Source organism: Canis lupus, chromosome 27, assembly GCF_003254725.2.
Source record: "Canis lupus dingo isolate Sandy chromosome 27, ASM325472v2, whole genome shotgun sequence".
NCBI lineage: Eukaryota > Metazoa > Chordata > Mammalia > Carnivora > Canidae > Canis > Canis lupus.
This window is the reverse complement of record NC_064269.1, coordinates 9,660,718-9,678,156: the sequence shown is the minus strand read 5'-3', so window position 1 is coordinate 9,678,156 and position 17,439 is coordinate 9,660,718. Positions and strand designations below refer to the sequence as shown.

Sequence of the window (17,439 nt, the reverse complement as noted above, 5' to 3'; positions counted from 1 at the left end):
ATAGAGTAGGAGAAAGGCGAAAGTGGCATCCTCGAAGCCAAGTGAAGAAAGTTGTTTTGAGAGTAAGAAGTGATCCACTGCTTCAAAAGCGTGAGTTGTCAAGCAAAGAGAGAGTAACTGAGTAGTGAATTTGATGACGTGGACACTGTTAAGTCATCTTGAAAGGGCAGCATTCAGTGGGGCTGGGGTACTACCGTGTTGTTGGAAGCAAGAGAACGGAGATAACAAATACAACAGATTCTTTCAAAAAGTTCTGTTCTAGAAGAGAGCAGTGAAATGGGGGCAATGTTTGGAGAATCAAGCAATATCATGGGAAGTTACTCTTTTTTTTTTTTTTTTTTACTTTTTGTTTGTTTTTATTTTATTCTTTTTAAAGATGGGTGCTACTCTAGGCTGTTTGTATGCTGATAAGAAAGAGTATCATAAGGACCAGAATGTGGGTAATACAAAGACAGAGACTTCAAGCAGGCGAGAGGGGTGAGATGTAAGGTACTACGGAGCGTTTAACGTCTGATAGGAGAAATGGCACTTAATTCAGTGAAACAGGAGGAAGGGAAAACAGCAGATGGAAACAAGAGTTAAAAAAAAAAAAAAGAAGAAGAAACAAGAGTAAGCTAGTAGAGCTCCTGGTGCAAAGATGCTTCTGTTTTCTCGGTTAAATAAGCAGCAGGGCTGTCATCAGAGAATGAAGGGAAGGCAAGTGGTCTCCTAAGACTTGAGGAGATTAGAGAAGGTATGAAATGGCTGTTATTGGAGAGTTGCAGGAGAAAGTAACTATGGAAATAAAATCAGCGCACTGGGCAAGGCTGCAAGGCCCTTGCAGGAGGGAGCCCATACGCTAGCATCCAGCGAGCCTCACCGCTGCTCATACTCTCATGTCATCTTCTTCCCCTGAATGTGGGCTGGCTAGACTTCTGACTCACTGCTAACAGACAGAACGTAGAGAAGCCATGAAATGGCACATCTGCGATGAGGTTATAAAAAGACCATGGACACTTGCTCTGCTTGGATTGCTTGCTCTGGGGGAAGCCAGCTCCCACGTCCCGAGGCAGCCCTGTGGAGTGAGTGGTTCCCGTGTTACGGGAACCAGACCTGCAGAAAGCCACAGGAGTGACCCTGGAAGCAGAGTCCTGCTCCCCCCCACCCCCCACCACCCCACTCCCACTTCGGACAAGTCTGCACGCTGAAACCACAGGCCTGACCAACAACTTGACCACAACCTCACGAGAAACTGTGAACCCAGAGTCCCCCAGCTAAGCTGTGCATGGATTCCTCACTCACAGAAACTGTCAGGTGACTTTTGTTGTTTTTAGCTGCTAAGTTTTGGGGGAATTTGTTATGCATCGATAGATAACGAATGCAGCCCTCCTGGGATTTGCAGTCAGAAATTTCAAACATAGTGAAATGTGCAAATGTAAAGTGAGATAGTCAGCAGAGGTACATGTTTTTTCCCCTTCACATTCTGCTGCATGGGAAGGGTGTGCAAGGGTACCAAGCAAACCCAAGCACAGGTTTCCCCTAGGGAAGCAGGAGGGATGGGGAAAGGGGAGGGATGAAATTAGGATGTATTTTCAGCTTTAATCTAGGTATTTGTGTATGACTTGAATTATTTATAATCGGCTTATATTTACTCTTTGTGTATATAATTTAAAGTGAAAGACCATCTTAACAAAAAGGTAGCACTTTTAGATAAAAAAACAAAACAAAACAAAAAACAAACAACAACAACAACAACAACAACAACAAAACTAGACTTCTTCCCCATGACAGATGAGAGAATACAGGCAAAGTAGTTTATGCGGGAAGTGCAAAATCACACTCTTTGATCTGCCTCTTGATTTGCAATCCATGGTTCACGGCATTCTCTACAGGACTGGAAGTATTCACTCTGGGACATGCACCAGGGAAGGCAAAGCTCTCAGACCACAGTTCCGTGGTTATTTGCAAGCACCAGGTTTTAGCCCCTGGTAAGGCAACAGCATTCCCCTTCCACTGCAAAAATCCAGATGGACCCTCTGCTTCAGGTCCAGAGCTCTGCAGCGGCCAGCAAAGTACAAAGTGCATGAAAGCATCTATCACCCAAGACCGCTTCACTTTCCTCTTTATGAAAACCCTCTGAGGTCCAAGAATAAAAGACATCTTATCATTTAGGTGTCAAGTACTGTTAAAGTTAGATTCTCCAAGGCCTCAGTGACTGTGTCATTTTAGTCACTTTATTCTCTCAGGCTGTTAATCTATGAAGGTATAGATACAAATGGAAAAAGGGTAACTTCTTGAGGTTTGCTCTGTTTTTCATTCTTGTGCCAAACTTCTGGATGGCAAATCCTTTCAGTGTGGATGGTTTCCCTGGCAATTATTCATGAGGCTTTGTACATCCTGCCTGCTTTCTATAAATCACGCCCTTTAATAGGGGGTATAGAGGGGCAGAGTGGTTTGTCAATTCACTGAAAATAATTCAAAATTAATGATATATAATTGAATATAATCTGATTGAATTTCCCACTCCTATTAGATTGAAATCTCTTCTGCAGCAGGGATTATATTTTCTGTATCCAACACTGAACATTCCCTAAACAGCTCTAACTTTGCCAGCTAAGTGATAGGTTAGGAATAGCCCAGAGTAGTGTGTATTGTGAATATTATCCTTGGCCATATCATTATCATATTTCCTCTCCCTCTATTTTCCTTCTATCTTGCTTTCCTCATCTATTTTTTCTAACTCTTTTGGGGTCAGATTTTTGCATGTTGCCATTTAAAAATCTTCTCTGATACTATGGGTTTATTCATTCTAAAAATACACTTCAACAGTTGCAAATACCCGTTGAAAACTCGTTTAGTGTCACAAGTTTTAAATATCTGAAAATCAGTTAATTATCAGAATTAGCAAACAAAGGTTATATTTTAACAGTTTTCCAATCATCACTGTATAAACACAGCAAAAATTACCAGTAACTTAAACAATAGATTGATGTCTGTTATTTACACCTTACCATATATTCCTCAAGTTCAAAAAGTGTTCTTAAACTCTAGTTCTTCTCTTTGTACTGACCTTCACAAGATTCTCCACTTGGTGAAAACATCCCATTGTCATGGTAGCCATCTCTGCACTCACAGTGGTACCATCCAGGCAGGTTAATGCAGTTAGCCCGACTGTCACACTGAACAAAGCCATCAGAGCACTCGTCAATGTCTGTTTGGCAAAGAGAACAAAAATGGGATGTTACACAATTACTGCTTTTCTCTACCTAAAACTAAAATATTCTGCTAGACAGCTACTGGATATTTTAGTGCCAGCAAATCCTTAAAACTGAGAAAACACAAACTCCAGAAAGTCCGCTTGGTTGTTGAAAGCCATATAGAAAGCAGGTAGTGGTATGAGTAACAGGAGAAATATCTAGTTGGCTTCTCTGTTCAAGAAGTCATCCAAAATGGAAAAAAAATGAAACAATCTATGAGAGTCATTAGAGCTGCTCACCATATGTTTCTAGCTCTTCTCTTAGACACAAGCTAGGATTGGGATGTGAATGCATGGAGCCAATTAGGAAGTGTCATGTGTCACTTCGGGGCAGAGACTTTAGAATGCAGCCTGTGGTTCACATGCACCCTTCCCCATCACAATGACCAGCATTCTCCAGGGGCTCTAAATAAAGATCAGCCTGAGTTCCTGAGTAAGGGTAATGGGGGGCACATTCCTCTCCCAGTTGGGAGGGGCAGAGTATGAGCAAGAAATAACCTTTTTGCTTTTAGCCATTGGGATTTTAGGGTCTTTTAATTACTATAAGCAAAACCTACTATCCTCACTAAAATATCATTCATCTCCAGTAGCAAAAGCAACATGCTTCATGCTTTCAAGAATAATATACCATTTATGTCACTTTTTAATGGGTTTCACATATATTACCTTATTCAACCCCCCCCAAAAAAAAAAATCTTGCCAGATAGTGTAATGAGCATAGGAAAGAAAGATGAGGCAAAAGGAAATTATGGAATTTAATCAAGGTCACCTAAAAGTCCACGGTTGCCTGACTTTCAGGTGTGTGTTCCTTCATCAAAGCAGAGGTAGATTGAAATTGGGAAAATTGTCTAAACAAAGAGAGCTGGGGCAGCCCTGGTGGCTCAGTGGATTAGCACCGCCTTCAGCCCAGGATGTGATCCCGGAGACCTGGGATCGAGTCCCACATCGGGCTCCCTCCATGGAGACTGCTTCTCCCTCTGTGTCTCTGCCTCTCTCTCTCTCTCTCCTCTCTGTGTATTCTCATGAATAAATAAATAAAACCTTAAAAAAAGTAAACAGAGCTATATAACTTCAGTCTCACATATTTCCTCCAATGGCTTAATTGCTTCTCCCAAAGAATGAAAGCCCTTTATTCTCCTGTTTGGGTCAGATTTTTGCACGCTGCCATTTAAAAGTCTTATCTGATACTATGGGTTTATTCATTCAGTCTGTTAATGAGGAGAATATCGAACGCCAATCCAAGTCTCTTCCTTTGCTCATAGAGGAAAAAATATTTTCTGGAGTTGACTTATAGAGTGCCCCCTTCTTCTCAGATACCTTCTGGGTTTCTGGGTGCTCTGATTGACTCATACCCTGATGAATGATAAGATGGCACCCCATCATCACAGCTGCCAAAAATATTCACATGAACCCTACTTCCATCTTGACAGTCCTATGCCATGACTGAAGATTTCACTCGCCAATGTAGGATAGCCCTTTCTTATATGCTTCCCACACCTGCATGACAGTCTCTGGTGCAGTGACCAGGCATGACGATGTCCCTCGTGTTGAAGGGAAGTCTTGTTGTTTGGAGTCCTATCGCAGCTGAAGACAGTTCACTTCAGTTCCACACAATGTACTTCCTTCCTACTTCAGTCTCCTTTAACTCCCAAATCTTGGAAATACATATTCCTTTCATTTTCTCTTTCTTTTTATTTTTTTGAAGATTTTATTTATTTGTTCATGAGAGACAGAGACAGAGGGAGAGACACTGGCAGAAGGAGAAGTAGGCTCTTTGAGGGGAGCCTGATGTGGCACTCGATCCTGGGTTTCCAGGACCACCCCTTAGCCAAAGGCAGATGCTCAACCACTGAGCCACCCAGGCATCGCTCATTTTCTTTTTAAATTTCCCTTTTCTATATTCAATTTTGGAAGAGACAATTTTTTGAACAAATAAATATACTGTTTTTTTTTTTTTGAGAGAAATAAGCCATCACTCATTTACTTCTTGATAAACTCAGAGTCCCTTCACTAAAATAAGGTGCAAACAATTCTCTTAGATTAGGTAATAGGCATATATATATATATATATATATATATATATATATATATAATTGCAAAATTTTAACAGTATTTCTGAATTAAGAATGTTTTTGCATCTATAGTTCCTCTTCTGAAGAGTTAGTTCCTACTGTCAGTAATTCCTACTGCCAAAATAATTGTTAGTGGTAAAATCAGCTAACCATTGACTTCTTGACAAATAGCTGATGTGGATTGCTTCCATTTACTGAGGCCTCCTAGGCTTTATGGAACAGCCTATTTGTATTTCAGGTCCCTCCCTAAATGATGAATCTCTGATTATAAATGGGGCTAAAATGCTATGCTCATTTCAGCCTAATACAGTCTTTCTTCCAACCCAAATGATGCAGAAAATTGATTATGTCATTTCTTAAGTGCATGGACAAAAGAAAACAGGTTGGAATTTAAGCTTTAGAATTGAGTTTATTGGAAGAAAGGCCATGAGGGGGGATGTTGCAGACTATCTCGTTTTAGAAGAATCTGATCATTAGTGTTGGTGATTTGCAAATAACTATTAATGGAACAGGCCTTCTCCACTGAAACAACTTTTGCATGTATACTTAGCCTTTAATATAGTCCTTTTTTATTGCCCGAACACAGTTGTGGGGTTAGCTCGTATCTCATGACACAGATACATATTTCAATTTTTACTTCTCATTTACTTTCTCTACTCATTCTTCCCAGTTGCTAGGCCCACTCCTTATTGCCTCACACCAGTTCTCTCTTATATTGTAGCACCCTTCCCTGAGATATAAACATGCTCACTAAAGTTTAATAAGAATGCTCTGAATTATATTATTTGTGTTTTGAAGACTGTGGATACAAACAAAGACTGGATAAAAGGTGTTTTCTTTTTTAAAATGTATTTTCACTTTCTGTTTTTATTATTTAATTATTTTAACTTTAGAGGAGGAATATGCAAATATATGCACCAACTCATTAATTTGCCATTCAATTTTCTATTGAATACCTGTTATGTGCCAAGTACTAAGTAGTAGGGAAACAAAGATGCACAAACCATAAGTAATTTCTGCCCTCGCTGAGTTTAATATATATCTAAATTGTGTTTTAAGAGAATTTATAAAAATCTGAATCTGCAATCATATAGGAAGTGTTTCCCCACATGTCATATATCTGCCACCAGTGGGATGTTATTTAGGTGATACAACTATATTTTAATGGCCATGTATTTATATTTCTGAATTATTTCCATTTATAGCAAGTGATACTAATAGTACAGTAGTGAAATTATATTTAAATTTAACAAGTGAGAGAGATTACAGAAATAATATTAAGGGATAGTACAGTAGTGAAATTATATTTAAATTTAAAAAGTGAGAGAGATTACAGAAATAATATTAAGGGAATACTGGTATAAACATTATATAAATATAACAACAATTATGAAGTTAGTATAAAAAATGACTAAAGTTTTGGAAACACCAAAATACTGTATTTTGTTCCATACAAATAAGTGCTCCATATTCACATTTCAGAAGGATTTGCTGAGTATTTCCTCATGTAGTGAAATAACTCAAGTAATTTAAATATGACATAATTTATAAAATATTTAGGATGCTCATGTCATTCCTAAAATTATATACATGCTATTATTGAGGATAGTGAAGAAAAACTAGCCAGATAATATATAGTGCTTCATTTGATACTTTCACGTTCTTGCTTGTTTTGATTTGTATATGCAAACTTTTCTGCTTGGTGAAAGTCAGTAGAAAATGAGTGTGCTTGAATCACCCAAGTGTGCATTTCCCACCAGAAGGCATGTTTATTTGGCTCATGGTTCTAATTAAAGCCAAAGCTAAAACAAACAGCCTCATCTGTAAGCTATTTGATGGTATATATGTTCTTAGTTATTCAGTAAATATTTAGTAAGTGAACAAATGAAATCTGATCCATATTAAGAAGTATATTTTCTCTATACACAAATTTGAATATTACTATGAGTTATATAAATGACACACATATTGAGTGCATTTTCAAATATGCACATATTGTGCTTTACATAGTATAATATCAGAAAACAGTAAAGACAAAAATTCAAAGAATTAATTTCTTGGCTATTTTCTTTTGGTCAGTTAAAACCCAAAATTCACATTATCTAATTGAGTTAGATACACAGGGAACATCAGACCTAAAAGAGAAAAAAAATGTTATTATTTCATTCCAATTGAGAACTGTTATGTCTGAACAAATTACTTTCTGAACTGAATAAAAGTATTCAAAAAGATTAGTACAGGATGTATAAGCTCAAATTATTTAGTTTTGATTATAAAGCCCTTAATTCTGTACTCTGTAGGTACATTTTATGGAAAACTAAAAAGACATTTTATGAAAAACTATGGTTTCATTACATATTCTGTCTTAGAAAGGAACTAGTTTCCTGTTGCCTAGGGACAACTAAAACTTTCTCAGTAGCAACATTAGAAGAGTCATCTAGTGATGATATTAAAATGCCATCCCAGAGCATAGAGAATCAAACTCCAAATAATATTTAGCCACCCAACAGCGGTCATGAACAGTAGTCATACCCCGGGGATCAAAATTGACTTGGATAATAAAAGTGGAAGGCACTGTTGAGGATAGATTTTCTAGAAAGCACATATGTTTTGAGGCAATCATTAAAAACAAACCAACAAGCAGAAAAATAAGAAAGGAAAAGATACAAAAAAAACAAAAACAAAAACAAAAAAAGCTCACATATGTCAGTGTCTTGTTTTCCTTGTCTCCCTCAGGTATGACAACACAAGAATGGATTCCTTATACAATGTCCCACGGACCACTGGTTTCAACTGAAAATGGCTGTTGCCATCAGCATTTAAGGGTCACTTCAGACAATGACAAATTATCTCCATGTAAAATTAAATATAGCTACAGAATGAGACACTTGATAAGCAACTTCATTCTCATATATGGTAAAAGTGATTTCTACCATAACTACATAACTAAGAATAAAAAAACATGCAAATGTCTAGAATAATCCACACCCAAAACAGTTCCTAATGTGTTGGAACCTAATCACTTTAACCTTAATCACTTTTAAGCTAAGAGGAAACTGATTAGTTGCTACTCTCTACAGAAGAAAATCCAGTTCTTTAAAATGAGCACACTATGTTTAATGGCAAAGTCAAATAATGAGAGTTCTTTCATCCTCTTTATCATTAATAAAAACCTGACATCATTTCTCATAAAAAATAGTACTTGGACTATTTATATCACTGTCCTGTGTACTGGTACTTAAATTATATTGATAAACAGCAGGCAATTAAACACCCTGAAAACAATTAATCAACTCTTGATTACCCACATGTGGATTATTTGTTTTCTAGATTATCTGCAGCATTTTTTTTTAAATCACAAGGTCATTTCCCTCTGCCTTTTGTTGAGCTTCTGGGGAGTCTGCTTTTAACATTTAGATGTGAATGTTCAAGGAATGCAAACTCTTTTGAGCGTTACATTATTTTTAATAACTACACCAGAACTCGATAAAAAAATACAGTCCAAAATTTCATGACTGATTTTTTTCCATATTCATTAAAAAAAATAGGCCAACATATGTAAATAAGCTTTGAAAATCATAAAATCCTCTTCACAAGTTGGGCGATAACATTGCAGATTTAGTGAAAATTATTTTCATTACTTTAGAGTTCATAATTAGGAAGTTAATGACTGCTCTTAAGAAAAGCATAATACAAATACAAAACACATAACGATGTCATCGTATCATTTAGTCCTCACTACAACCATGAGAGATATTCTTATCCCTATGTCACAAAGAAGCAGGGAGAACAAATACATCACCCAAGCTCATGCAATAGACCCAAACCCTCTCAACTGCCAACTGCCTTTCAAGACCAACACTTGCAGAAACAGCTTCTGCTTTGAAATATCTCAGTGTGTACCTTAATGTGAGTGAATTCCAGCTCTTTGGCTTATTAGCTATGTAACTTTGAAGATCTTGCCAAATCTCTCTGAGTATTTTGGTTTTGAATGAGAAATAATTCTCTCTGTTAATAGTTTGCTGTTTTCTACCATTAACTATGCAAGGCCTCACAGGAGTGGTACCTGGCTTATACAGGCTATTAATATGTATAAATTCCACCTCCATAGCTGAAATAACCCTTCAGGGTTTATAGAGCATGCTTGCTTATGTCATTTGATTACTTGGAAAGGAGGAGAGGAAAATACAGTTTTGCAATGAGGGTTTAGATCAGAGAATGTCTTTTCTTCTGTGGACAATCAGGAGCCACTGAAGAGTCTTTAACATTGGATGATGTGATAGATCTAAGGCATACTTTGGGAGGAACACGGTAGCACTTCTATGTTGGACAGATGGGACAGGGTAAAACTAAGGGCAGTATCCTTTTTTTATCATGATCTAGGAAAAAAGGTAATAAAAAACTTTAGGGAAAAAAACAGGGGAAATAGGGATAAGAAAGCATTTTTTTCTCAAACGCTTATCTTCAGTCAGTGTACAAGGCCCTCTCATAGTCCCTGTGTTGATATAAGACTGGCCCGGACATTACACATGTCCAGGGACATACCATACAAAGGAAGAAGATCAAAACAACTTATTTTTCTTGTGGTTCCTGAGGTTTTAGTATTTTAGCGTTTCTTTTATTCCATCATAGTCTTTGTCTATGCTGTCCCTACTGCCTAAAATGCTCCTCTCTGTTTCTCATTGCCTTATCCAGTTAACTATTTCTGGCTTGTCTCTGTCTCATATTGAAATTAATTTCCTTTGAGAAAGCCTTCCTTGACTCCAAAGCCTGTTAGATCTCCTAGTGCTCATTGTTTTTTGTACTTTCTCCCATGTCATGTGTTCCTTGTGTTTTGCCTTGATAGCAACTATCATAAGGTGTTTTTTGGGGGGGGGATGGGGTGGGATAAGGTTTCTAAACTTGCTTTAGAAATATTACTTCACTCCTGGAGAAAGCACCCCCCCCCGCTTTTCAAAGGTATCTTGATCCTTTGAGCTTTTCGCCTATCACTTTGTGAATTTCTCACCAAAACAAAACAAAAAAATGAGGGAGGGGGAAGTCTGCATTAATTCTATAGATTGGTCTGACATCTGTACATGATTAAATCTTTTAATTCAGGTGCATGATATATTTCCTCTTTCTCTAATAATTTTTATAGTTTTATAGCCTGTCATTTTCTGAAAGGATGTCTTACACTATTTTGCCAGGATTTATTCCTAAATATATATTTTTAACCTTTCTTTTAAAAAAAAACAACTTTATTTTTTCCAATTTTATTGAGATATAACAGACAAATAAAATTGTAAGACATTTAAAGTGTACAACGTGATGATTATATTAACAAAGACAAAAGGAAAAACACCATCAGTAGAAAAGAAAATTCAGAATTCAAAGGTTTTGTTTTTCCTTGGAAAACAGAATATAGTTGAAATGGTATAGTCAGAGCAAAGGAAGCCACAGCTTAGAAGATATACATAATAATGAGGTGCTACAGGTGATGAGGGCAGTAATCTTCCCTGAAGAATTCTAAGGATACGTGAAATACCATGTAAAGCTAATGTGAGACATGGAGTTGAAAGTAACTGGTTTAATTAAAAGTCTACTGGTGAATAATCAATCCATCTACCTCTTCCCACCTTCAGCAGACTGCTGAAAAAAAGCATTTACCCCTAAAGCCAGAATAGATGGTTCTTCTTTATTTTTTTTTTTACTTTTTTTTTAAATTTTTATTTATTGATGCATTTCTAAAGGATATATTGTTTAGTATCTGTTTTATTTTATTTTTTTAATTTGTTTTTTATTGGTGTTCAATTTACTAGATGGTTCTTCTTTAAAAAAAATAGATAAACTGGATGAAATGGGGCAGCTAAGATAAGAGTTATCATCCTTTGGAACAAAGTTTCTTCATTTCGGTGTTTAAAGATCTCAAATTATACATATAAACCCCCCCACCCAAAACCTGGCTCTCTTTTAGCTTACTTATTGTAAGTTTGCCAGTCAACAACCTTATCTTTCATATCAGAGCTCAAAATCAGTTTTTCTATTTATTCACTCTTAAACATTAATGTGAAATCAAGAGACAACAAAGACTTAAGAAAAATATGTAACATTCACTTGCTTATTTGAATAATCTAATAACCAAGCTATACCATCAGAAAAACTGACCCTGAAGGAAATAGAAATAACTTATATAACAGACCTTAAAACCTTTCTTACTAATATCTTCAAATAGATTTGATAGAATATTTTATCCATAAGAAAATGACATAGTATTATTTAAAAAGGAATATTCAGAGAATAAAGAAGAGTTCTTGGAAATTAAAAATACAATAGCTGAGAAATTTCAAAATGTAATATAAGGCTTGGAAGATCAAATAGAAGTAGTATCTTGAAAAGTATAACATATAGAAAATAGATGAAAAATATAATAGAAAAAAGCAAAGAGCACCAACCTAAAAAGTCCAGCTTCTGATTAAAGACAAAATTCATACCAAGAAAATAGAAAAGTCAATGGGAGAAAAATATCTTTAAAAACAACAATAAAAACTCTTCACTGTAGAGACTTCAGATTAAAAGGCCCCCATACCAAGGTCCCTAATAATGAAAACTGACCTGATAGTCAATACTTATTGATGGCTTACTATGTAGGAGCCACCATTCCTTGCAATTTTCATATATATATATATGAAAAAAATATGCATATATATATATATTCATTTAGTGCTGACAGTTGTCCCACAAAGTAGAAATATTACTGTTCCCTATTTTATTTTATTTTATTTTATTTATTTATTTATTTATTTTTTTGTGTTCCCTATTTTAAAGAGAAATAATGTAGGCAAGCAATTTTTAAGGGAATTTAAGTAATTTCCCCAAGACTATTGAAGAACAAAACTGGGATTTGAACCCAAACACCCTAGATACAGAGATCAAACTCTTACTCCATATGCAGCACTGCCTTGCAAATGAACAAAGCAAAGATTCACATCTAAACACACACTGTAAAATTTCACAATACGTATAAAATACAAATCTTAATATCTTCCAGAGAGAAATAATAGGTTACATACAAAGGGATGAGAATTAGTCTAGCATCATTTTACTCATGTGTAGCACTGCATGCTATAGCACAGTGAAATACTTATTTTGACCCTAGAAGTCTATACTCAGCACAACTTTCAAATATTATGAAAGCAGAATAAAATATTTTATGACATATAATTCATTTAGAAAATCTATGTCCATGCAGTATTTTTTTAAAAATATTTTATAAAGGTTTATTTATTTACTTATTTTATAAAGGTTTAAATCAAGGCAGAGAAAGACCTACCAGTAGTTTATCCCTCTCTCCTTGAAATACTTTCATCATTTTGCAAAAACATACCATTTTTTAGTTGTTTTTACATCACTGGCCTTTATATCTTCGGCTTCTTTGCAGATTTTATCATCTCAAAATCCAAAAGTATGAGTTCCCAGGGATCTATTCTTTAGTCTTTTCTTTTCTCTCTACTACCTTCCTAATCGTTTCATCTAGTACTAGAGCTTTAAATTGCCAAACCACTATCAATACACTGAAAACTACCTGTAGTGTGTTGAATAATGATCCCCCCAAATTTACGTCCATTTGGAACTCAGAATTTGACCTTATTTGGAAATAGAGTCTCTGCAGATATAATTAGGTAAGGATCCTGATATAAAATCATCTTGGATTTAGGGTGGGTTCTGTATCCAATGACTGGTGCCCTTTTCAGAAAAGAAGACACAGAGAAACACATGTACAAAAAGCCAATATGAAGATGGAGGCAGAAATTGCAGTTAAACAGTCACAAGCTAAAAAATCCTTGGGGCTACCCAAAGCTGGAAGAGACAAGAAGGATTCTCATAGTCTTCAGAAGGATCATGGCCCTGATAATACCTTGATTTTGGACTTAGAGTCCTGAAAGCTATAAAATAACAAATTCCTGTTATTTTAAGCCACCCAGTTTGTGGTACTTTTGCACAGCAGCCCTAGGAAAATAATACATTACCTCATTCACACTTTCTCTCAGTTCACTCTCTTCTCTTCCAAACCTATTAGTTTTCTCACCCAATTATTCAGTTTTTCACTCAATGTTTCTACTTGATTATCAAACTGCTCCTTTTGAAGTCTTCCCTACCTCATCAAATGGCAACACCATCCCATTACTCAGGCAAAAAGCTTTAGATTTATTTTTAATTTCTCTTTCTCTTATTCCTCTTACCAAATCTATCCAAAAATCACATTGGCAATGTCTTCAAAATATATCTAGAATCCAATCACCACTTCTAGCCACCTTCATGCTTACCATTCCAGTCCATGTCGCCATCATATCTCACTTGAATTAATATAATAGCCTAATGATGATTCCTAATTCTATTTTTCCTCCTCTACAGTCAGTTCATTCTGGATTCATAGCATCCAGATGATCCGATTAAAATATTTGTCAGATTGTGTCATATCTTTGCTCTAATCCTATCTCTTATTTAGGGAAGATTTTTTTTTTTTTTTTTTTTTTTTAGGGAAGTTTTTAGAAGGGAAGTATTTTAGAAAAAAGCTGTAGGGGATATATGCTGTTACCAAGCATTTTCTATTTCTAAGGCTGGGGACTACATTTCCCAGAAGCTCTTTCTCTGTATAGTTCTGTGTTTAACCAGGAGTGGAACTCCTGAGATTTGTCAGAGAGAAGTGAGGAAGAAGCCATTATTTGGGGGAAGTCATGGCAATCAGTGTCAGTGATTCTTATGAGCTCTGGCTTCTTTCACCAGTTCTAATGTGTCATTCTGAAGTAATAAATGAGGGTTTCTCAAATCCTCAGACTGCAGCCTTGCAGATCTTCACTCCCCAAACTCCTCTCATAACTGTGCTCCATCTTCCTGATTGAATGCAGACTGATACAGAAGTCTATATGCCAGAAGACATGATGGAGAGTTAATTTTAAATAGTGAATTTATGATAGAGTATAAAAGGAAAATGATTGTCAATTAGAAACTTCAGGAAAAAACAAACAAAACAAAACGCTTTAAAGATGAGAATTATTATACATATGCGACTTGTCTCTCTAGTGAATAATATTTGCATGGTCACAATAATGTAAATAGTATGAATTTTCAAATTTTAGACCTAATCAATTAGTGAACACATAGGATATTTCATGTGGTTACTGAATAGAACTTATCAGTCTTGATAATGTAAAAAAGACTGGAGGTAGGAGAAAGCAGAAGAGAGAGGCTGGGAGATGGAGGTAAAGAGTAGAAGCAGTATCTTTATTTTACATAATGGAGAATCGAGAAATGCTATCTAGAGTAGATAAAACAAAAAATGAAGGTGAAAATATATATTGCTGAAGGCAGAAACAGTAACCTGCAAAAAAAAAAAAAAAAAAAAAGGAAAAGGTAACCTGCATGAGAATGAGAGGCATATGGGAAAGTGGTATATGGGAGGCAAATCTTCATCTGTCATATCAAGAAAGTTGTTGGTAATGTCTAAAATTGACTAATTAAAGCACGGTATAAATATACTAAAATTAAAAATGGTCCCCCCCTAGCATTTTGTCTCAACTGGACCTTCATAAGAGAATTACGCTTGTCCTAAGTCATCCTGTGTAGGTCATAAATTAACTTCTCTCCTGCATATCGGGTATGATACTAGTCATGTACCATCTTTGGGAAATAGAAAAAGATTGTCTTTGGGGGCATTTTCTGGTTTTGCAGTTCAGGGAAGGAACTTCTTTTAAGAAAGCCTTCTAAAAAGTGAGTCAGGGAGCTACTGCTTTACTGCTTTTCATTCTAAGCTTTATGTTGTTTGAGTTTTTAACCATGTGTCTATTTTTGTTCATATACATAAAAAATACACATTCAGAATATTCAGAAGCTTCATTGTAGAAATGTTGAGTATAATAGGATAGCAATTCTGCTAGGAATGAGATTTAGATGGAGAGAAAAATGAGACAGACGCTCTGGGAAAAGATACCAGGGCTGGAGACACGAGGGGAGCATAATCAGAACTGATTGTACAAGATGCTACAAAAATCAGAACTGGCTGCATGAAACTACTAAAGTTGAGATTAGAGAGAGACAAGAAAGAACCAAGGGCAGATCTTGGGGGAAAACAAGGGAGGTAGAAAAGGAAGAGGAACTCCAGGAGGAATTGTTAGCAGTGAGGTGAGAAGATCACAAGTCTAACAGAAACTAAGGGCAAGAGTGTCAAGGGAAAAGAAAGGGCTGTCAACAATGCTGAGGAGCACTGCAATGGCTTCTTGATGCATATTTAAGAATAAATACTTATGCTTTAACATAGCATTGAAACTCCCTCAGATGTATGAGCAACAACTTGAACAAAGCATTTAACAAAAATGACCTGTGAAAACTCCTTTATTAAAGCTTAAACATCTTTGCAGGTCTATCCCTTTTTACAAGGTAGCTAATGTGTAGGACATGAGACCTGAAATACTTTAATCCATTCATTCAACTGGTCTGTCATATCAAATGTCTATCATATCAAAAGTCTAACATATAAAACACAGATGGTAATATTATGGGAATATACCCAAGAGCTCATGGTCTAACAAAAAAAAGAGACAGCATTAGCACAAACAAGGTAGATATCATGAAGCCTAAAGGTAGATACAAGGTAGATAAAAGGTAGATATCATGAGGCCTAAAGGAGTATTACAGATGAAGAAATATGTGAATTCAGGAGAGACATTACTTCACTCTGAAACTCTGATCAATGAAGAGTAGGCCATTGGAGTAAACATGGCTGAGCAGAAACTTCCAGACTTATTCCTGCAAATAGTAGTAAATCACTTAAGACATTTATTCATTTATTATACTGTAATCAAGTACCTACTTTTGAAATAGGAATGCAGTTTTCATATATTAGATGACATTATAGTTAGGCCCCCAAAATAATATGAATGTGAAGCATCTGCTGGTTCTACAATAATAAGTAGACTGCTCTTAATTGGGGTAAAAAGCATGAAAGTCTTAATTCCTATGCTTCCCCGAGCCACTTTCTAATAGCAAAGATTAGACTGCCTACTTGATCTACCTCAAGATTATTTCCAGAAGGAGAAGAAAGAAGCTGATTTTTTTCTCAAACTATCCAGTAGGAACAAGAGGGCTAGAGAGAGTCTTTCTGTAATAATTTGCTGTACATTTTCTAATTATTAATACAGTGCTAAAAAAGGCTTTATGAATTTTGATGAACTCACTTACTGGCTATTCAGGAAAATGAGCTTTGAATGGTATGTCAGGGATGGTAAAGATGACAGTCAAAATAGATAGTCTGCATTTATTTGCAAACTGACAAAATTACATCACAGGAAATTCTGCTTTGAGCCAAATGAGCTCAGTGATGCCAATAATCAAAGAAACGGAACACTACAGTTTCCATATATCTGAATAAGAAGTCCTCGGATACACCTTTGAGTGGGTCCTAACCATGAAATGTGCTGATAGGTGGCTTCTGTTGGCTTTGAGCAAGTGTCAGGTCTCTGACAGACTATCTACTTTCAGACCATTTCCTTATAACCATCTGCTTCCATCTCTGCTTAACCACCCATCGGCCTGACACAGGTTTCTCAGCCGGTGACAAAACATCACATCTCTCCCACATGGATAATTGAAGGGAAAAAATTGCCAAAAAGAAAGCAACTGAACAAACCAATAACTCGTTGCAATTACAATGAAATGAAACACTATGGGTTTTTAAAAGACAGGCTGATTCTTTCATGGTGCTCCACAACCTCAGCCACATAGGCTGATGGCAACCGTTGGGTCCTATCAATAGAAGGTTACTTAATCAAGTCTGTTCGGACTATTTATATTTTTTGTTTACTTCAACAACTTACTTCTCCATGATCATTTCAATTAATTATACAATCCAGTGTTATCACGAAGGCAACGCCAAAAACTAGATGAAAGGGTCTCTGGTCCTGAGTGTCTGATCTTATGGACACAGACTAATTCTGTACTTGGATACTGTATTTTAAAAAGAAAAAAATCCTTTAATCCACATTTTTTGATTATCTTATATAAGGGAGTAGGAAAGCAAAAATAACTGACAGTTGTTTGGCTACTAAGTGCCACGTATTTTATCTTTTTTATCCAGTTTCCATCACATCATGACTT

At 36.0% G+C, this 17,439-nt stretch overlaps 1 protein-coding gene across 3 annotated transcripts in view; it reads right to left on the bottom strand.

Annotated features, from left to right (window-relative positions):
* The window catches only part of NELL2 (neural EGFL like 2), a 381,417-nt gene that overhangs the window by 19,982 nt on the left and 343,996 nt on the right, over positions 1-17,439 (bottom strand). For all 3 annotated transcript variants that reach the window (XM_035707259.2, XM_025477348.3, XM_049102609.1), the window contains one exon: positions 3,050-3,190. In XM_035707259.2, the coding sequence (XP_035563152.1) occupies positions 3,050-3,190 (141 nt within the window). The remainder of the gene's footprint in view (positions 1-3,049; positions 3,191-17,439) is intronic.